This window comes from Hypanus sabinus, chromosome 9 (genome assembly GCF_030144855.1).
Source record: "Hypanus sabinus isolate sHypSab1 chromosome 9, sHypSab1.hap1, whole genome shotgun sequence".
Lineage (NCBI taxonomy): Eukaryota > Metazoa > Chordata > Chondrichthyes > Myliobatiformes > Dasyatidae > Hypanus > Hypanus sabinus.
Window position 1 is genome coordinate 11,286,464 of NC_082714.1, and position 22,193 is coordinate 11,308,656.

Here is a 22,193-nt window from a genome sequence, read left to right on the forward strand (position 1 = left end):
CAGTCTTTTTGGAAGCAAGGATCCATTCTTCGGGAACTTAAAGATGTATCTATCGTACACCTCCATAAGAGGAAGGGCCATCGACAAGTATGTGACAAACACTGAGGAATCTCGCTGCTCTCCATCGCGGGAAAAACCCTTGCAAGAGTCCTGCTAAATCATCTGGTCACTCATCTGGAGCTGGGCCTGCTGCCAGAGTCACAGTGTGGCTTTCGCTAAGGCTGTGGGACTGTTAACGTGGTTCTTGCTGCACGACAACTTCAGGAGGAGTGTCAGGAGCAGAATCGCAAACTCTACACAACTTCTGTTGACCTTACGAAAGCCTCTGACACTGTCTGCCCACAAGGCCTGTGGAGGATCGTGTCAAAGTTTGGCTGCCCCGCCAAATTCATTCCGATGGTATGCCAGTTCTGTGGTGGCACGATGGCCAGAGTGCTGGAGAGCGGAGAATCCTCTGAGGCATTCCCAGTCGCCAATGGCGTCAAACAGGGCTGGGTGCTCACACCCACACTGTTCAGCATGATGTTCACTGCCATGCTGAATGATGCCTTCCAGGACAGTGATACTGGAATCAGCCTCAAGTACTGAGTGGATGGGAAACTCTTCAACCTGAGAAGACTTCAAGCTATTACCAAAGTGAAGGAGACTGTTCTGAGAGACTCCCTCTTTGCCGATGACTGTGCCCTGTATGCAGGCTCAGGGCCAGAGATCCAAGTCAATATGGACAAATTCACTACGGCTTGTGACAACTTTCGACTCACCATCAACATCAAAAAGACTGAAGTCATGCACCAGCCTGCCCCTCATACACCGTACACAGACCCGAAAATCACAATCAAAGGACAGAAACTACAGGCCGTGTACCAGTTTACTTACCTTAGCAGCATCCTGTCCCGAGCAGTGACTACTGATACAGAAGTTACTTGCAGAATAGCAAAGGCAAGTTCTGCTTTCGGTAGACTGCGCTCCGCTCTATGGGGACGTCGAGGAGTCAGCCCAGCAACAAAACTGAAGGTCTACAGTGCCGGGGTACTCACTACCCTCCTGTATGCCTGTGAAATGTGGACTGTGTATCGAAGGCATGCAAGACAGCTCAACCATTTCCACATGTCTTGTCTTCACAGAATATTAGGCATCAGATGACAAGACAAAGTAGCAGACACTGAAGTTCTCTCCAGAGCAAGTCCACCATCAGTCCACACACTGCTGATGAGAGCACAGACCCGGTGGGCAGGTCATGTCATCCGCATGCTGGACCGGCCCATACCCAAGCAGCTCCTTTTTGGGGAACTCTCTGCCTAAAGACGCTCGCACTGAGGGCAGAAGAAACTTTACGAAGACACACTAAAGGCCTCCCTGAAGTTGCTTGACACACACACGACCTCCTGGGAAAAGCTGGCACAAAGCCGCCCTACCTGGCATAGTCTCATCCACAAGGGCTGTCAAGCTTATGAAGCAAGGCGTACCACTAAAGCACAACATCAGCCGAGCTGCGCAAGTCCAGAGCCACTAGCGCCACAACTGCAGTGCCTTCACACATCCGCCCAACACGTGCCAGGACATTCCGTGCCCGGATTGGCCTGACCAGTCATCTTCGGGCACACTGCATCCAGTCTCAAAGTGACTAACGGTGTCCAGGTCTTCATTGATGGCAATGGATGAACCACAGGATAGTTAAGGTGCCTAAGACTTCTGCACAGTACTTCAGTAATTTTATTTATTGCACTGTACTGCTGCCGCAAAAAAAAAACAAATTTCATGACATACGTGAGTGATGATAAACCTGATTCTGATATGGGTCTCTACTGTAGACTGAGAGTGGGAAGGGGGCAGGGAGAGGGGAATCATGGTTCGGAAAAGGGGAAGGGAGAGTGCAGGGAGTAGGATGCACCAGAAAGGCTTTCTGTAAGGATCAATAAATAATTGGTTGAGAGAAGGGAGAGGGGAGGGAGTGAGAAAGACCAGAGAGATATTCTGTAATGATCAGTAAACCACTTGTTTGGAATCAAACTTACCTGGTATCTCAGAGCTGGCTGTGTCTGCACACCCCCCAACCTGACACTCCTTCTCTGCCAACTGTCCCACAACCCTCGCCATTCCCAACATGCTTTCATCCTGCCAGATTTACAGATTTGCTTTCTGCTCCATGCTGACAAATACATGTTGCAAAACACTTAGGCACATAACTATTTATATGTGCCAAAGACTTTTGCACAGTACTGTATGTCATGAATTTTTTAATTTTGTGCCAGCAGTACAGTGCAAGACAGTAAAAGTTATAAAAATATAAGGAATACTAAGATGGTGTTAATGGACTGTTTCAGAAGTCTGATTGCAGAGGGGAAGATGGGATTGAGAGGGAAACTAAAAGTTTATTCAAAATTTCCTTATTGTCTGATACTCTCAAATCCTCGTCTACACCCTCTTCATGGTATTCTGTAATGCAGCAACCAGAAGCGCACACAATACTCCAAATGTGGCCTAACTAAAGATTTCTACAGTTGCAACATGATATCCTGACGTTTATAGAGTCATAGAGCATCGCAGCACAGAAACAGGGCCTTTGACCCATCTAGTCTGTACTGAAATATAATTCTACCTAGACCCATCAACCTACACCTGGACTATAGACCCCCATCCGTGTACCAATCTAAATGTCTCTTAAATGCTGAAATCTCAAGGTTGAAGATGAATCTCAAGCTTGTATATGCCATACATACTTTGATAATAAATATACTTTGAACTTTGTAATCAAATCCATATCTGTCACTTGCACTGGCAACTCATTCCACTCTCTCACCACTCTCTAAGTGAAGAAGTGCCCCTTCATATTCCCCTTAAACATTTCAACTTTCACCCTTAACCCTTGTCCTACTCTCACCCAACCTCAGTGGGGGGAAAAAAACCAGCCTGCGTTTACCCTATCTATACCCCCTCATTATTTTGTACATCGCTATCAAATCTTCCCTCATACCTACACTCCGGGGAAAACATCCCAACCTAGCTTACCTTTTCCTAGAGCTCGGGTCCTCACGTCCTGATGACGTGCTTGTAAGTTGTCTCCAAGCCCTCCCTACTGATGAAGACAATCATACCATACAACGTCTTTACCATCCTGTCTGGTTGTGCTGTCACGTTCAGAGACCTATGGATTTGGACCCCAGATTCCCTCTGTGCATCCATACTCCTACGGGTAAATTAGTCTATCATTATTATGTGTCATGAGATGCAGTGAAGGACACTATTTTGCATGCCGACTATACAGGTCGCTTCATTACAACAAAGCATTACATTAGCACAGGGGAAAAGCAATAACATGCAGGATAAGTTTGCATCAAAAACAGGAGGGCGTCTGCAGATGCTGGAAATCCAGAGCAACCCACACAAAATGCTACAGGAACTCAGCGGGCCAGGCAGCGTATATGGAAATGAATAAGGAGTTGACGTTTCAGGCCGAGACCCTCCTTCAGGACTGAGAAGGAAGGGGGAAGATGCAGGATAAAAAGGTGGGGGAGGGGGAGAAGGCTAGCCGGAAGTGGGTAGGTGATGCCAGGTGGGTGGGAAAGGTAAAGGGCTGGAGAAGAAGGTATCGGATAGGAGAGGGGAGTGGAGCATGGGAGAAAGGGAAGGAGGAGAGGACCCGGGGGAAGTAGGAGGTAGGTGAGAGGAGGTAAAAGATTGGAGTGGAGAATACAAGAAGTGGGGGGGGGGGGGTGGTGAGGAGAGATGTGTGTTTACCAGAAGCAGAAATCGATATTCATGCCATCTGTTTGTTTTCACTGATGTTCACCATGAAATGTGTTGTTTTGTGAGAGCAGTGCAGTGCAGACACAACACATTACTGCATGGGCCCCAGCTATGCCTGCCGCTTCGTGGGTTATGTGGAACAGTCTATGCTCCAAATCTATACTGGTACTGCTCCCCAACTTTTCCTTCGATACATCAACGACTACATTGGTGCTGCTTCCTGCACCCATGCTGAGCTCGTCAATTTCATCGACTTTGCCTCTAACTTTCACCCAGCCCTCAAGTTCACTTGGTCCATCTCGAACACTTCTCTCCCATTTCTCGATCTCTCGGTCTCCATCGCAGTAGACAGACTGTCTATAAGCCCACTGACTCCCATAACCAGCTCGATTAACCTCTTCCCACACTGCCAAAAAGTAAAAATGCTATTCCCTATTCCCAGTTCCTCCGTCTCCGCCGCATTTGCTCCCAGGATGAGGCTTTCCATTCCAGGACATCTCAAATGTCCTCTTTCTTTAAGAATCGTGGTCTCCCTTCCACCGTCATCAATGATGCCCTCACCCCATCCTCCCGTCACCACAACAGGGATCATGTTCCACTTGTCCTCACTTACCACCCACCATGCTCCAGATCCAGCATATTATCCTTCGCAACTTACGCCACCTTCAACAGGACCCCACCTCTAAGCACATCTTTCCCTCTCTACCAGTCTCTACTTTTCGCAGGGATCATTCCCTCTGTGACTGCCTGGTCCACACGTCCCTCCCCACAGATCTCACACCTGGCACTTATCCCTGCAAGCATAAGTGCTACACCTATCCCTACACCTCCTCTCTTACCACCATTCAGGGCCCCAAACAGTCGTCCCAGGTGAGGCAACACTTCACTTGTGAGTCTGTTGGGGTAATCTGTTGCATCCGGTGTTCCCGGTGCGGCCTCCTCTACATCGGCGAAACTTGACGCAGATTGGGGGACCGCTTCGTCGAGCACCTCCGCTCTGTCCACCACAACAGACAGGATCTCCCGGTTGCCACCCACTTCAACTCTGCTTCACATTCCCATTTGGATACGTCCATACATGGCCTCCTCTACTGCCATGATGAGGCCAAACTCAGGTTGGAGGAGCAACACCTCATCTACCGTCTGGATAGCCTCCAGCCCCTTGGTATGAAAATCGAATTCTCCAACTTCCAGTAATTCCTTCCCTCTCCCTTCCTCCATCCCACTTACACTCTGCCTCCTCTTCTAGCTGCCTATCACCTCTCTCATGATTCTGCCTTCTTCTACTACCCATAGTGCTTTCCCCTTTCATTCTTTCTTCACCTCTCCGGCCTATCCCCTCCCTGCTTCTGCTCCCCCGCCCCTTGATCTTTCCTCTGATTGGTTTTTCACCATCCACCCTCCCCCCACCTTCTTTATAGGGCCCCTGCCCCCTCCTCCTTCAGTCCTGACGAAGGGTCTCGGCCCGAAACATTGACTGCTCATTTCCACGGATGCTGCCCGACCTGCTGAGTTCATCCAGCTTGTTTGAACGTCTTCATTTGACCACAGCATCTGCAGTGCACTTTGTGTTTACATTACTACAGTAATTGGTTTAAAATATAGTCCAAAGGAGGAAGTGTTCACAGGTTGATGGACCATCCAGAAATCTGATGGTGAAGGGCAAGACACTGTTCTTAAAACACTGAGGGTGCGTCTCCGAGTTCCTGTGCCTCATCCTTGAGAAGAGGTCGTGTCCCAGATGGGGGAGGGTCCTTAATGATAGATGCCGCCTTCTTGAAGCATCTTTTGAAGATGTTCTTGAGGGTGGGAGGCTTGTGCCGATGATAGAGCTGCTGCATCTACAGCCTTGAAGCCTCTTACGATCCTGCCTATTGGAGCCTCCATGCCAGACTGAGATGTAGTTATCACGGGGTATGGAGTTATATGGTACACGGGACAGGGAGACAGACTGTAAGATGCAAGAGGTGCCAGGAGTCCAACTTAACATAGCACCTATTGGACCATTCAATAGTCTTAAAACAAATTAGCTGTCCTTGACCCTTGTGGTACAAACTTTCAGGGGGAGAAGAGATAACGTACAGGGTTGGTGAGGTCTTTAATTATTGGGCACTTTACTGAGGCTGCCTGAAGTTGTCTGTACCATGGAGGAGGAAGCTGGTTTCTGTGATGTGCTATAACACTCCGTGTTTTCCTGCAGTCTTGGGCAAAGCAGTTGCCATTCTGAGCTGTGAGGCATCAGAACAGGATACTTTCTAGATTCTGCCTCACATTTACTTATCACATGTGCAGTGAAATGCGTCATCTGCATTAACAACCAACACTCTCAAGGATGTGCTGGGGGCAGCCCGCCAATGTCACCACACGTTCTGATGCCAGCATTGCCTGTCCGCAGTGCTCAGCAGAATGACGCAAGCAAGAATAAAACAAAACAACAGGAAAGCAAGCCATTCTCCTCCCACTCAGCCCCTTAGACGGATCTCCTGTACCAGGATAGGCTGCCTCGGGGTGTCTGGTCCCTGGCCCTGGACTCCAAGTGCTTCAGTAGAACTCGGTGAGGGTCAAAGAGAACATGCCAGATTTCTTTAGCCTCATGCCAATGTGAAGAAAAGTTGCCAAAAATCATTCTCTGCTAATCCCACCATTCACTCCCCAGAGCACGAAGCCCTTTGGTGTTCGGGGAAGATAATACATCCATCTTCTCGTTGTTTGCAGGTGAATGGGGTCAACATTGAAGGGAAGAAACACAGTGAGGTTGTGGCCTGTATCAAAGCCAGTGAAGAGGAGGCCAGACTTCTGGTGGTGGACCCGGAGACAGATCAGTACTTCAAGAAACTAGGAATAACTCCAACCGAATCGCATCTGAGAGGTGGGAATTGGTATTGATGTGGTTTGGTGTAGTGGGTGACAAACAGGCAATGCCCCCCCACCCCCAAGTCTCCTAATATATTCGTGGCCTATTCCTCCACCTCTGACTCAACTTTAGTTCTCCAAGCTCCTATCTTTGGCCCGTGGCGAGTTAGGGTTCCAAAGTGAAACATTTGGAGATGCAACACAGTAACAGGCCATTATGGGTCAACGAACCCACGCTGCTCAATTACACCCACATGACCAATTAGCTTACTAACCCGTACATCTTTGGATTGTGGGAGAAAACCGGAGCACCCGGAGGAAACAACGCGGTCAAGGGGGAGAATGTACAGACTTCTTACAGACAGCGGCAGGAATTGAAACTGAGTCGCTGGCGCTGTAACAGTGTTACGCCAACCATTACGCTACTGTGCCGCCCCAATCTTTTTTAGTAGGTTGCTGGAGTTCCAATGAGAAGAGTCTTTCGTGGTTCTGAGCACAGATCGTAAAGTAACTGAGTACAGCACAGGAGCAGGCCCTTGGTCCACAATTCTGTGCCAAGCTAATTAAGGATTTGACCCACAATCCTTCTGCCAGCATGGTCAATTTCCCTCCGTCCTCTGCACAGTTTTGTGCCCATCCAAATGCCTCTATTGTATCTGCCACCATCCCTGCCTTGGGCCACGCATTCCAGGCAACCACCGCTCTGTGGTTAAAATAAGAACCTGCCCTCACTGGGATCTGCCCGTCGCCCACCTCACCCGGATCTGCCCATCACTCCTCTCACTTGGATCCCACCTATCACTCCCACCCCTCCATTCCTCCAACCCAACTTCTCTTGGCCCCTTTCTTTCCAGTCTAGGTGAAAGCCAATCCACAACGTCCGTTGTCCATTTCCCCCTATGGATGTGGAGTTCCTCCAGCACCTTCTGTGCTCTGCCAGCCCTGTAACGGCAGGCTGAATCTGTTTCAACCCTGTGGCCATGGGAGCGGCGTGGCAGTGTGACCGTTAGATCCGCTGCCTCATGGCGTCAACGACCTGTGTTAGATTCTGACTTCCGGTGGTGTCTACGTGGAGTTTGCATGTTCTCCCTGTGATGCTATGGGTTTTCGAGCAGGTCCCATGCTCGAGGACGTGGAGATAGGTTAATCAACCACTGTAAATTGACCCTCGTGTACAGGGGTGTGCTAGAACCTGGGGGAAGAGGGTGGTTTGGGATTTGATTGGAATACAGGGAGAATGAAATGGGATGAGTGTAAGTGGCGGGATGGAGATGCATCTCTACCAAAGGAGGCGAGAGGCACCATTTCCTTCCCTCCCTCCTTTGGTTATCTCCCTTCTACTCTCTGTGAGGATAAAGGGTCTTGACCCAAATTGCAACTGTCATAGAGTCATAGAAAAGTACACCACAGAAGCAGGCCCCTTGGCCCATCTAGTCTCTGCTGAACCATTTAAACTGCATATTCCCATGAACATGCACCAGAAAAATAGCCCTCCATACCGCCAGCATCCATGTACCTAACCAAACTTCTCTTAAACATTCAAATTGAGCTTACGTGCTCTATTTGTGCTGGCAGCTTGTTCCACATTCTCATGGCCCTCTGAGTGAAGAAGTTTCCCCTCATGTTCCAATTAAAATTTTCACCTTTCACCCTTAACCAATGACTTCTGGTTATAGTCCCACCCAGCCTCAGTGGAAAAACCCTGCTTGCATTTACCCTATCTGTACCCTTCAAATCTCCTCTCAATCTTCTACATTTCAGGGAATAAGGTCCTAACCTATTCAATCTTTCCTCATAACTCAGGTCCTCCAGACCCAGCAACATCCTTGCAAATTTTCTCTGGGCTCTTTCAATCATATTTACATCTTTCCTGTCGGCAGATGGCCATTTCCCTCTACAGATGCTGCCTGATCTGCTGAGTTCTTCCAGCATTTTGTCTTTGGCTCATGTCATTCATTATGGTCTACTTCAGTGGCCACAGAACTTTATTCATCCACCAGTTTGCCTCGCTGTCCTTTCCTCTCTCATATGCTCACCTAGGTTCCCCTAACCCAAGAATCCCTCCCAGAGGATTGGAACTCTTTTCCTCAGAGAGCTGTGGAGACAAATTCATGGAACAGGTTCAAGGCCCAGATAGGCAAATTGACTTGGACTGTGAGGGGGGGGGGGGGGATACAAAGATCGTGGGGATCTACAGGAAGTGGAGTTGAGTCTACTTTGCAATTCGCTATGATTTAATTAATTTTGTGAAGGATACAAACCATAATCATCACTGATGTGCTGCAGAGGCCACATCAATGGAACTTCAAGGAGAAAACCAACCGGCAAGTCCTCTTCAAAAAACTTAGTTGATGTTAACAAGCAATACACACTAAGTGAAATTTGTTATCATTTCCTGTCATCAAACAATCACTTGTATATAGCCAAATTGGTAAATTGGTTTATTATTATCACATGGACATGGATACAGTGAGAAAGCTTACTTTGCATGCCGTCCATACAGTTCGTTGAGGTTGTACAAGGCAAAGGCAATATTTACAAGATATCATAAGCAGATCTACATTTAGATATGGTGGTGGAGTGGAGATGTGTCTCTACCAAAAGAGGTGTAAGGTGCTCCTTCCTTCTGCTAGCCTGCAGGTCACCCTTGGGCAAGGTGCGGCATCTGTGTAGCCCCTGATCAGGGTCACGTGAAGCCGGAGATGATACATACCACGAGTCCTGGTTTTGCGACTACTGGTGCCAGTAAGACAATCTCTGAAGAGCGATAAGGGATGGGGTCACCTGTCTTGTAAAGACACTGCCCAGAAAAAGGCAATGGCAAACCACTTCTGTAGAAAAATTTGCCAAGAACAATTATGATGATGGAGAGACCATTATCGACCACGCCATAGGACAAGGCACATAATGATGATGAGTGTACACGTGTGCTTGATTGTGAGCATGGACTTGAGGAGCCTAAGAGCCTTATTCCATGTTCTATAACTTACCAGAATGGAGTCTTGTTAGTTTTCCTGTTAAAGATATGAGATGAGAGATGAATTTTGATCTTCTGACCTCCAGGTTGCTGATTGAACACTATAATTACTCATGTGTGCTATAGAACCACTGTAATTATTCTGCCGAGAGTTCACTGAGCTTTCTGCACTTGTTTAGAAACATTTTCATTTCCCTTTCTATGTATCAGCATCTCAACAGCAAAATAGTGATTCAGGAACACTTAGGGCAAGCTTCCGAAAATCATTGAAGTGATTAAAACTTTACTATGCATCCATTTTACTTTGCCTTTTTTTAATTTTAGGGCCCTTGCCACTGCCACTTGCAAATGGATCTCCGCGGACACAGGTGAGCGGCTGAAAGCGTTTACACTGAATAATGCCTTAACACCTTAATGGCATCACTTTCGGGAAAACTTCTGACTGGAAACTGCTCTTCTGGTTCTGGATCTCCCAGCTTCCTTTGTAATTATCTCCAGTCCTGATCTTAATCTGTACATTTCTGACCTTTGATGGTCATGCCCAGGACTTCCTAGCACCAATCATTTGGTTACAGGAAGTTGGATGCACTTTTGCCCATAGTGGGACATCCTTTGCAATTGAACACCTTTGCTCTGTCAGCCAATATAGTCAGGATCTCCCAGCAGCCACACACCTTGATTCAGCTTCCCATTGCCACACCAAAATATCAGAGTATGGCTTCCTCTATTGCCACAGGGAGGTCAAACTCAGGTTGGAGGAGTAACAGCTCATATATTCGGTCAGGACAGTCTGCAATCTGATGGCATGAACATTGATTTCTTTAAATTTTGGTAACCACTCCATCCTGTTTTTCCACAATTCGTCCAGCACCACTTTGTTGTTCCCCCATTCTGGTGGCCCTCTCACCCCCCCCCCCCCCACACCGTCTGACACTTTTCCTTCCTCTATTTGTAATATCAATGCTATTGCCACAATACAGCTGATTTTCACAGCATTTTTGCTGTGTGCATGCATGCCTATGATAAGAAATTTGAACTTAAAAATTCTTAATCATTCCAGCATTGTGTACATCCCTTAATTTTGATGCATTGGATTAACTTTTATCATTCCCCTTTCTCTTCCCCTTCCCCCCTCCTCACCAGCCCTTCACTTCCCTCTAGTTCCTTCCTTCTTTCCCTTTCTCCCATGGGCCACTGTCCACACCTGTCAGACTCTGTCTTCTTCAACTCTTTACCTTTTCCACCTACCACCTCCCGACTTCATCCCCCTCCCCCTACCACCCACCTTCCCCCCTCACCTGGTCTCACATCACCTTCCAGTTTATACTTCTGTTGTGTATTTAATATTTCAATAATATCTGAGTAATCTTGTGTATGGATATTTGACTAAACATTATTATTTGTTTCAATAATTTATTACATGAATTGCATACGTCATCATATTACCACATGATACATGCACGACTCAATTAAAGTAAACACAAAAGTTAGACTCATGTTACGGCCTCCTGTGTCTTCCTTTGAATTAGTTTAATGTTTTGAAGTTACAAAACCTAACACTGTCCCCTGTCCCCCATTTTCTTATTCTGGTTTCTGCCCCCTTCCTTTATACTCCTGAAGAAGGGTCTTGGCCTGAACGTCAACTGTTTATTCATCTCCATGGACACTGCCTGGCCGGCTGAGTTCCTCCAGCATTTTGTGCGTTTTGCTCTGGATTTCCAGCATCTGTAGCATCTCTTGCCTTTGCCTTGTGATCAGTTTGCAGATATTTGGATGATGGAGGGAGTTGAGCTCCCAGGACGCTTGACATTGACCCCCGCCCCATGTTTTGGATACCTATAGGTTGCATTTGCCTCAAGCTAATTTGCAAATGGTTTGGGATCTGGCACGATTTGGAAAGGTGCCACTCAAATGTGAATTACTGGACCACATCAGGGGTGTTCATGGCTCAGAAAGAGGCCATTTGGCCCCCAGTCAGAGAGAAATTGAATTTAGCTTAATCTCACAATGGAGCTTTTAAACCTTGGCCCTGTAGCTAACAGCTGTTTAAATGTTTATATGGGTGATGACCATCATTCTTCCTGCTCCATGATACTGCGCAGACAACACAAGCATTCTCGAGACTGCAAATCAAACTTTATTTACATTTTAGATTGCTGACTAATTGCATAGAGTGGATTACTTTTTCCTGTTTGTTTTATTGAGTATCACCAGTTCCAAGTTGCTACACAGGTTCATTATTGTCAATGTTATTCAGGCAATTGATTTCTAAGGAAAGGGACTGGGCCTACGTTTGTATATTTTGAGCAGGGGTTCCCAACCTTTTTTATGCCATTGACCAATACCATTAAGTAAGGGTTCTGTGGACCCCAGGTTGCAATACAGTAACAGGTCCTTGCAGCTCAAACGAACCCACCCCATCCAACTACAACCTTGTGACCAGTTAACCTACCAGCTTTGGAATGTGGGAGGAAACTGGAGCACCCGGAAGAAAGCCGTGCAATCACAAGGAGAACGTACAAACTCTTTACAGAGAGTGGCAAGAATTGAATCTGGGTCACTGACACTGTAATAACATTATGCTAAACTCTGCGCTGCCGTGCTGCCCCATCGTATTTTGATTTGGGAACTTTAGAGAAAATAGACAAGTTTATCCATTTCATTCAGTCAAGAATATTCTAGTTTTTTTTTTCCTCCCCTTCCTTTCCAGTCCTGAGGAAGGGGTTTGCCAGAAATGTCAACAGTTTACTCCCCTCTATGAATGTTGCCTGACCTGCTGAATTCCTGCTCTATTTTGTGTGTGCTATTCAAGTTTCTTCTCTCTCTCTCCCTCCCTCTCCATCTCTCTGTCTCTCCTCCACCCCCCCCACCCCCAATGAACATTTGTTTACTGCCTTCTCTGGAAGGGAATAAGGAGATAAAAGAGTGGTGTTCCCTGCTCCACCATGGTTGTGACCAAGATGCTTCGGCAGTCCACCAGTTAGCTTGCCCACCCAGCCCCTCCTTGTCTATAGATAAATGTGATTAGAGTGAGTTTCTCAGATTGGCTGACTGCTGGTCCATCAATACTTCTGAGGAAAAATAGAATTAAAATAAATTCTTTCCGCATACCCAATGGGATCAGTTAGATCCTGGTGCTTTTGCAGTCCAGAGGTTCGTCGGAAGCCAAGAATGAGACATAAAGCTTAGACCATGAGATATAGGAGCAGTATTGGGACATTTGGCCCATCAAGTTTGCTCCACCATTTCATCGTACTGATCCATTTCCCTCTCAATCTCCTGTCTCCGCCTTTCATGCCCTAACCAATCAAGAACCTACTAACTTGTTGCTTATGGTCATTTTGTTAAGTGTTACAGGAACAAAGAGCAAAGAAAGAAAGACTAAGATAAAGTTGTGGTCGTCTGATACTCAGACTAGAGATAAACCAAATTCCAGTGATAGTGATTAATCAATAAAATATCCAGATTCATGACACCTGCTCCAGAAAAACTGAGAAGCTTCTAGAAAATAACAGAAGCAACTCCCATAATTACTGAAAAATTCACTGAACAGTTACATGTGTCTAGATGATTATATAAAAATACAAATAAACAAAGGAATGTTAAACTACAAGAAAAGTACGAGAAAAATAATAATTCTACACCCTAATCTAACAGGTCTGAATGTTGATGTGGAGGATATTGGTCCGGAATGAGGTGCTTGAAGCAAGATGTCTGATGTCTCTTGGACAATTCATTCAAATGACACCTGTGGCACATATATTTGCAAGAAAAAGTTTGTGAACCTTTTGCAATTACATAGTTTTCTGCATTAATTACTCATAAAATGTGATCTGATCTTCATCTAAGTCACAATAATAGAGATGTAGTCTGCCTAAACTAATAACAGAAACAATAGTACTTGTCTTTATTGAACATATTGTTCAATCATTCACAATCCAGGGTGGAAAATGTATGTGAATCCTTGTATTTAGTAACTGGTAAACAATATGGTAAACAACTGGTAAACAGTTAGCAGCAGTAACCTCCACCAAATGTTTCCTGTAGCAGCTGATCAGACTTGCACAATGGCGAGGAGGTATTTCAAAGCATTCCTCCATACAAAACCGTTTCATTTCATCAGTATTTCTGGGATACCTTGCATGATCAGCCCTCTTCATGTCATGCCACAACTTCTCAATTGGATTAAGGTCTGGACTCTGACTTGGTCATTCTAAAACATTTTTTTCAGATTCAGATCATTGTCTCATCGCATCATCCAACTTCAATCAAATTTAATGTGACAGACTGCTACCTTGACATTCCCCTGTAAAATATCTTGATACAATTTTGAATTTATTGTTCCCTCAATGATTGCAAGCTGCCCAGGCCCTGAGGCAGCAAAGCAGCGCCAAACCATGATGCTCCATCCACCATGCTTCACAGTTGGGATGAGGTTTCGGTGCTGGTGTGCAGTGCCCTTTTCCTCCAAACATAGCAGTATGCTTTTCTGCTACAAAGTTTAATTTTGGTCTTATCTGTCCACAGGACATTGTGAAGCATCCAGGTGGTCTTTTGCAAACTTGAGACATGCAGCAATGTGTACTTTGGGGAGCAGAGGATTCCTTCGTGGTGTCCTTCCATGAACACCATTCTTCTTCAGTGTTTTTCTTATAGCAGATACATGAACAGACGCTTGAGCAAGTTCTAGAGATTTCCAGAGGTCTTTTGCTGTTACCCTTGGGTTCTTTCTCACCTCCTTCAGTGTTGTACGTTGTGCTCTTGGTGTGATCTTTGCAGGACTCCCACCCCTAGGGAGAGTAGCAAGGGTACTTAATTTTCTCTATTTGTAGACAATTTCTCTTACTGTGAACAGATGAGCACTAGGGTTTTTAGAAATGTTTTTGTAGCCTTTTCCAGCTTTGTATCTCTACAAAGGTCCTCTGAAAGTAATTTTGATCAAGGTATGGTGCACATAAACAGATCTTTCTTGAGAAGAGCAGGCTCTCTCAGTAACCTGACTTTGTGTGTCTTTTTTCTAGGGCAGGACACGTCTACAACCCACACCTCCAATCTTATTCCATTGATTGGAACACCTGACTTCAATTAGCTTTTGTAGAAGGCATTACCCCAGAGGTTCACCTAGACTGTGATTGTTTAAAAGGTGTAGTTAGTATTGACAAGAAGTAGTACAATTGTTTGGGTGTTATTCGTTCAGCCAAGATTGTGTTTGTCTATTATTGTGACTTAGATGAAGATCAGACTAGATTTTATGAGCAATTAATGCAAAAAATCAGGTAATTGAAAAAAGATTCACAAACTTTTTCTTGCAACTGTATATCTGTCTGTACAAAAATTAGCAGCGTCAGAAGCAGGCCACCTCTTTAAAGGATAAAACTAGCACACCGCATGTATAAATTGATTTTATTTATTCATCAGCAGATTAATGGAGAATCCCTCACATCCCTTAACCCATCGCCTAACTTCGAGGTGCGGAGAAATTACTTTAGTCAGAGAGTGGTAGATCTGTGGAATTTGTTGCCATGGGCAACTGTGGAGGCCAAGTCTGGGTGCATTTAAGGAAGAGATAGATAGGTTCTTGATTAGCCAGAGCATCAAAGAGTATGGGGAGAAGGCAGAGGAGTGGGGACGACTGAAAGAATTGGATCAGCCCATGATTGAATGGTGGAGCAGACTCAATGGGCCGACTGGCCTACTTCTGCTCCTATATCTTATGGTCTTGTGTCTACTACAGCCCTAATGAGGGAACAGAGATAAACACTTGATCTTCTCTCCTGTGAGCAAGGAGTGGTTTCCTTTTGATGAAAGAAATGATTTATTGTAAACCTTCCTTTGCAGTTAATGCTGGTCTTGCACAATGACCTTTTAGTGTCTCTTCTCTCTTCATTGGAGAGAGACGAGATCAAAGGCGGGCCTCCCATTATCAAAGCAAGATGTTACAAGTTGTTGGATTGGTCGCCCTGACATCAATCATTTGAAGGCAGGAGCAATTACCTGGATGGATATTTCTGTGTGTCTTTGTATTTGGAACATTTTAAAGTTAATTTATTGATTTTGAAATACAGTGCGGAATCGGCCCTTCTGGACCTGGAGCCTTGCCACCAGGAACATTGACAACCTCAAATTTAACATTGTAAGAAGACACTTACAATGACCAATTAACCTACTAACGGATATTTTTAAAATCTTGTTCTCTGTATCTGAGAACATAAGATATAGGAGGGGAGTTGGGCTCCAGCCAACTTAGCTCACTGGGTCATGGAGGCAAGCATTCAAACCTTACAACAAGGTTGTGGTCCTCTTAGAGGGTGCAGACTCCAGTGCTACAGTTGCACAGTGAGTGCAATGCAGGTGGACAATGAGATGCAAGGTAGATTGTGAAATGAAGAGTCCATCTTGTACAAGAGTTCAATAAATGTTGTCCTTTTATTTTAATAAAAACCTGTCCTTGAGGCTGGTGGTCCACATTTTTAAGCTTCGGTCCAAAGGAGTGGGTGGTGATGTGGAGAGAGAGTGACCAGGATGGACATGTTGATAAGGGCATGGGTGTGGGCAACTGTTTTCCAGAGTGGTTGGCATGATTTGGAGATCATCTTGGAAATGAGGAGGTTGGTATTGCTTCTTGTGTTTTATTTCCTCCCATCTCTGACTAATTCTTCCTCTTTATCCTCCCTATAATGAGAGGAACAGCCTGATTGACTTGAGTGCTCCTTGAGTTTTCCTGCATTTTCCCAATTAGACACAGTTGTCACCAGCAACACACACAAGATGCTGAAGGTTCTCAGCAGATCAGGAAGCATCTACTATTAGGCCCTCCTTTGGTAGGGGTCGACGATGGACATCGTGTCCTAGCTGTCAATGTGATACACAAACTAGAGCAATATAATATCGAGAGCAAGCTGTTGCCCGTGCAGTAGGCTCCACACAGAGACTGATACACTTTGGCACTGGGAGTTGCCAGTCAGCATTGAAGTCGATGTAGGGATGACTTAAGGATTCCAGCTCCAGATTTTTTGCTCAGGGTTTTACTCCCGAAGCCTTCCCTATGAGTCAGTAGAGACACAGGGAAGCAAAGGTTTGAGCTCAGCGCTTTTTTCTCCTGGATGAGCTGCCAACCACGGCTGACAAGCTCCGTCTGCCCGAAGCAACTGGTTTTAAGTCACCAGTAAGCCACACGTAAAGGCCAGGAGCTGGGCTTGGTTGTCAGAGGCTATTTGAGATGCATGCAATTGGGAGCATTTAATAGGTAGAGAGAGCTTATCCCATTACCAATCCTGGCTCTAACAACTTTAAGGAATCAGGCAGTGTCCACGGAGTGGAATAAACAGTCGATGTTTCAAGCCAAGACCCTCCATCAAGACTGGAAAGGAATGGGACAGAAGCCAGAATAAGAAATTGGGGGGGGCTAACAAATTAGCTGGCATAAGTTCGATACATAAGCTGGAGTACATCTCATTCGGATCGGATGAGATGTACCCCCAGGTTACTGTGGGAGGTGAGGGAGGAGATTGCTGAGCCTCGGGCAATGATCTTTGCATCATCAATGGGGATGAGAGTGGTTCCAGAGGATTGGAGGATTGCAGATGTCATTTTGTTATTCAAGAAAGAGAGTAGAGATAACCTAGGAAATTATAGACCGGTGAGTCTTACTTCGGTGGTTGGTAAGTTGTTGGAAAAGATCCTGAGAGGCAGCATTTATGAACATTTGGAGAGGCGTAATATGATTAGGAGTTTTTTACGCAGAGTGGTGATTGCATGGAATGATGTGTAGGCATTGCCAGCAACGGTGGTGGAGGCGCATACAATAAGGTATTTTAAGAGTCTCTTGGATAGGTACATGGAGCTTAGAAACATAGAGTCCAATGGGTAGTTCCTAAGGACATGTTTGGCACAGCATTGTCGGCCAAGGGCCTGTATTGTGCTATAGGTTTTTTATGTTTCTAAGTGGTAAATCAACTCGAGTGATATCTGGATGCTTTCAGAGGTTCTTCCAGAGCACAGAAGCAGCTCACTGCATCCATGGCAACCGTTTTGCCCATCAATAGTACCGTGCAAAAGTCTTAGGCCACGTGTATATATAGCTAGGGAGCTCGGACTTTTGCACAGTACTGTAGTAATTTTATGTATTGCACTGTACTGCTCCCACAAAAAAAAACATGACGTGTGTGAGTGATGATGAACCTGATTCTGATTTGGGTCTCTATTGTGGACTGAGAGTGGGAGGGGGGCCAGGAGAGGGGAATCATGGTGGCAAAAATGGGAAGGGAGAGTGGAGGGAGCAGGAAGCACCAGAGAGACATTTTGTAATGATCATTTGGAATCAAATGAGCTTGCCTGGTGTCTCAGGGCTGGGTGTGTCTGCACCTGCACCACCCCCAGCCCCTGGCACTCTTTCTCTGCCACCTGTCCCCACTCTCCTCCTGCAGTGCTCCACCCCCACCATTCCCAACATCTTTTGATCCTGCCAGATCTACAAACTCACTCTCCCATTCACATTAACAAATACTGCATTATGCATAGACAGCACGGTAGTGTAGTGGTTAGCACAACACTTTGCAGTAAGGAGACCTGGATTCAATTCCTGCCGCTGCTTGTAAGGAGTATGTTTGTTCTTCCTATGACCATATGGGTTTCCTCCCATGGTCCAAAAGACGTACTGATTGGTAGATTAAATTGGTCATTGTAAATTGTCCTGTGATTAGGATAGAGTTAAACTGTGGGATTGCTGGGTGGCATGGCTCAAAGGGCCTATTCTATTTTATTCTGTATCTCAGTAAAGTAAAATATAAAATCTTAGGCCTAATTAAGATCTTAATCCTAAGTATATCTACCTGTACCTAAGACCTTTGCACAGTACTGTGCACCAATCCAGTTTCTCCATAATAGAACCCTATATCCTTCTATGTCTTGTCTGTTTAAGTATGTAAATGTCTCTTAAATGTATTATTTCACCCTGTGTGGCAGTGAGAAGAAGAGATGGGTAAAACAGTTAACTTGCCCCTCTGATTCCCAGTAAAACTTATTCCTCTTGTTTCTGATATCCCTACCATGGGGGAAAAAAAGACTGGCTACACCGTCAATGCTTCTCATAATCTTGTATACATCTTACTGATCACCCCACCTCCCTTTACTCCAGGGAAAGCAAACTCAATCTATCCATTCTCTCCCCATAACTGAAGTCCTCCATTCCAGGGCAACAATCAGCTAAATCTTCTCTGTCCTCTCGCCAGTACAATTGCATCCTTCATATAAACTCACTGGCCACTTATCAGTCACAGGAGCGGATCCTAGTGTGGTCCTCTTCTGTAGTAATCCAAGGTTTGATATCTTGTGCATTCAGAGATGTCCTTCTGCACACCATTGTTGTAACATGATGTTATTTCAGTTGCTGTCGCCTTTCTGCCAGCTTGAACCAGTCTGGAAATTCTCCTCTGACCTCTATCGTTAACAAGGCAAACACGAGGAAATCTGCAGATGCTGGAAATTCAAGCAACACGCACAAAATGCTGGTGGAACATTAACAAGGTGTTTTTCCCCTCCGAAATGCCACTCACTAGATTTTTTTTTTGTTTTTTGCACTATTCTCTATAAGCTCTCTAGAGGCTGCTGTGCATGAAAATCTTAAGAGATGAGCAGTTTCTGAGATACTCAAACCACCCCGTCTGGCACCAACAATCATTCCACAGTCAAAAGTCACTCAGATCACATTTCTTCCCCATTCTGATGTTTGCTCTGGACAACAACTGAACCTCTTGACCATGTCTGAGTGCTTTTATGCATTGAATAAAATTATTGGCTGATTAGATATTTGCATTAATAAGGAGGAGCACGGGTGTACCTAATAAAGTGGCCACTGAGTGTGTTATTTTAAAGATATCAGAAAGTATCTCATGAGAAGGAACATCCTGTCAAGAGCAGGTCAATGTAAAATTAGGCCATTTTATAAAGCAGAAATCTGCACTGAAGAAAAAAAATGAAAGACTGATAGTTTCTGAAAGGAGGTTCTGTTCCAGTGGAAGCAATCTTGATCTAATTTGCATAACTGTGTGAACATTTGGTCAGCAGTTTTACACGATCCCCTCTATCAGTAATTTTTGTTTGACATTCTAGAATTCACGAATGGCAATTGTTTTGAGATACTCAAAAGTCACCTTAAGTTTATTATCAGTTACAAATATGTCACCATGTGATACCTTGAGGTTCATTTTCTTGCAGGCATTCACAGGAAAATAGAGAAGTACAATAGGATTCTAAAAGCTTATCATAAATAGACTGATAAAAAGAATGTGCAAAGGAAGGCATTGTTCAAATATATATAAATTGTGTAAATATAACTATATAAAAAAACACAAGTATATACGAGTCATACCACCCAGCAATCTTCCCATTTAACCCCAGCCTAATCCCAGGACAATTCACAATGACCAATCAGCCTACCAACAGGTACATCTTTGGACTCCGGAGCACCCGGAGGAAACTCATGTGGTGACAGGGAGAACTCCTTACAGGCAGCGTCAGGAACTGAACCAGAGTCGTCTGTACTTTAAAGTGTTGTGCTAATGGGCTGCCCTATATATATACATACACACAAATATTTGATATATAGGGCAGCCCATTAGCATAGTGGTCAGTACAACACATACGATAATATGTATATATGTGTGTGTCTGTATATATAATGTCTATAGGTCGTGGAATCAGTATTATGGAACATTTTAATGAAGTTTAGCGAGTAGGAAAGATCCCAAGTTTTATCATAAGATGAGGTGCAAGGATGGGTGTTTGTTGGCAGAAACAAGACTATAATTAAAAGCCCTGTTCTCTTTGAATCAGAACATATATAATTGCAACCCTCGACACCTTCCTGCTCCTTGAAGGCGTTCTATATTGTATGGGGAACGCTGGTTGTTTTTGAGTGTATTTTTATTTTCTTCATATAGCTGCTGGAAAAGATCTAATCAGATGGTTAAATGAAACTTATTTGGTTCAATTATAGCAATTATAACGTAAAGAAATGTTAATAATATGAATTGGATTGTCGAAGTGCCTTAATTACAAATATAATACACTTGCGATCTGAATACAAATGCAGCAGTGTCCTAATTATAGCTGCAAAGCCAGCTTCTGTTTTAAGGCAGTTTGTTCTATGAATAGTGCCACAACTGGAAACTTTGATCTTTGAACATTTCAAATTCTAATTTGCAAATATGCTTGGAATGGAGCCTTTTTTTTTATAAACTGCACAGCAGAGAATTTTCAACACTCAATGCAGACAAAATTAGGAGGAATTTAGAGTTAGTAGGAGAGCTGCACCGTGGATAACGTTATTAAAGTGCCTGCGACCTGGCTTTAGTTATGGCTGCCATCCTATCGTACCCAGTCCATCACTGGAAAAGCCCTCCCCATCATTGACCATACATGAATATTTGCTGCAGGAAAGCAGCATCCATCATCATGATCATCATGGACCCCCATCACCCAGGACAGTGTCTCTTCTCACTGATGCCATGAGGAAGAGACCACAGGAGCCTCAGGACTCACACCACTAGGTTCAAGAACAGTCACTACCCTCAGCCATCAGTCTCTTGAACCAAAGGGGAAAACTTCACTCATTTTCCCTTGCACCATTACTGATAATTTCCCACAACCGAGGGACTCCCTTCATGTTATGCTCTCAATATTTATTGCTTATTTATTTATTAATATTGTTTATTTCTTTTGGTATTTTCACAGTTTGCTGTCTTTTGCACTCTGGTTGAACGCCCAAGTAGGTGTGGTCTTTCAGTTGATTCTGTTATGGTTATTACTGTATAGATTTGTTGAGTATGCCCACAAGAAAATGAATCTCAGGGTTGTATGTGGTGACATATATGTACTTTGATAATAAATTTACTTTGAACTTTATTGCCCGTAAGGAGTTTGTACGTTCCCCTGTGATTGTGTGGATATCCTCCAGTGCTCTAGTTTCAGCCCACATTCTGAAGACGTACGGGTTAGTAGGTTAATTGGTTGCACGGCTCGTTGGGCCGGAAGGGCCTGTTACCAAGCTATTATCTCTAAATAGAATAAAATAAATAAAATATTTCCCTTGGCAGTGAGGTCAATAGGCAGAGGGGAGAAATGTAAATTGATTTATTATTGCCCAGTGTGCTGGAGTGCAATGAAAAACTTCTGTACGCCATCCATACAGATCATTTCATTGCATCAGTGCACTGAGGGAATAGCAACAACGAAGTGTTACAGTTGCAGAGAAATTGCAGTGCAGATAGACAATAAGGTGCAAGGCCATAACAAAGTAGAGTGAGACGTCAAGAGTCCATCCTTATCATCCTGACTTAAGAGTATCATTCACTGGTCTTATAACAACAGATTAGAAGCCAACCTTGAGCCTAGTGATACGTGCTTTCAGAACTTTGTATTCTCTGCCCGATGGGAGGGGGGCAAAGAGAGAATGTTGGGGGGTACGGTTTTTGATTATGTTGGCTGTTTTACTGAGGCTGAGAAAAGTGTATATGGAGTTCTTGGTGTGGGGGATGGAAGCTGGTTTCTATGATGTGCTATGCTTCTGAAAGGATTAGCAGGGAGATCAGGGAGTTGTTTTTCACCTAAGTGGCAG

The 22,193-nt window shown here is 44.7% G+C and overlaps 1 protein-coding gene across 2 annotated transcripts in view; it reads left to right on the forward strand.

Moving 5' to 3' along the window:
- LOC132399089 (Na(+)/H(+) exchange regulatory cofactor NHE-RF2) overlaps window positions 1-22,193 on the forward strand; it is a 163,136-nt gene that overhangs the window by 136,353 nt on the left and 4,590 nt on the right. Inside the window, exons 4-6 of one of the 2 annotated variants that reach the window (XM_059979045.1) lie at window positions 6,463-6,616; window positions 9,902-9,945; window positions 13,235-13,327. In XM_059979045.1, coding sequence (XP_059835028.1) covers window positions 6,463-6,616; window positions 9,902-9,945; window positions 13,235-13,240 — 204 coding nt within the window. In that variant the 3' untranslated portion in view covers window positions 13,241-13,327. Of the gene's footprint in view, window positions 1-6,462; window positions 6,617-9,901; window positions 9,946-13,234; window positions 13,328-22,193 lie in introns of those variants that run through there. The other variant, XM_059979044.1, reaches the window with a different exon arrangement.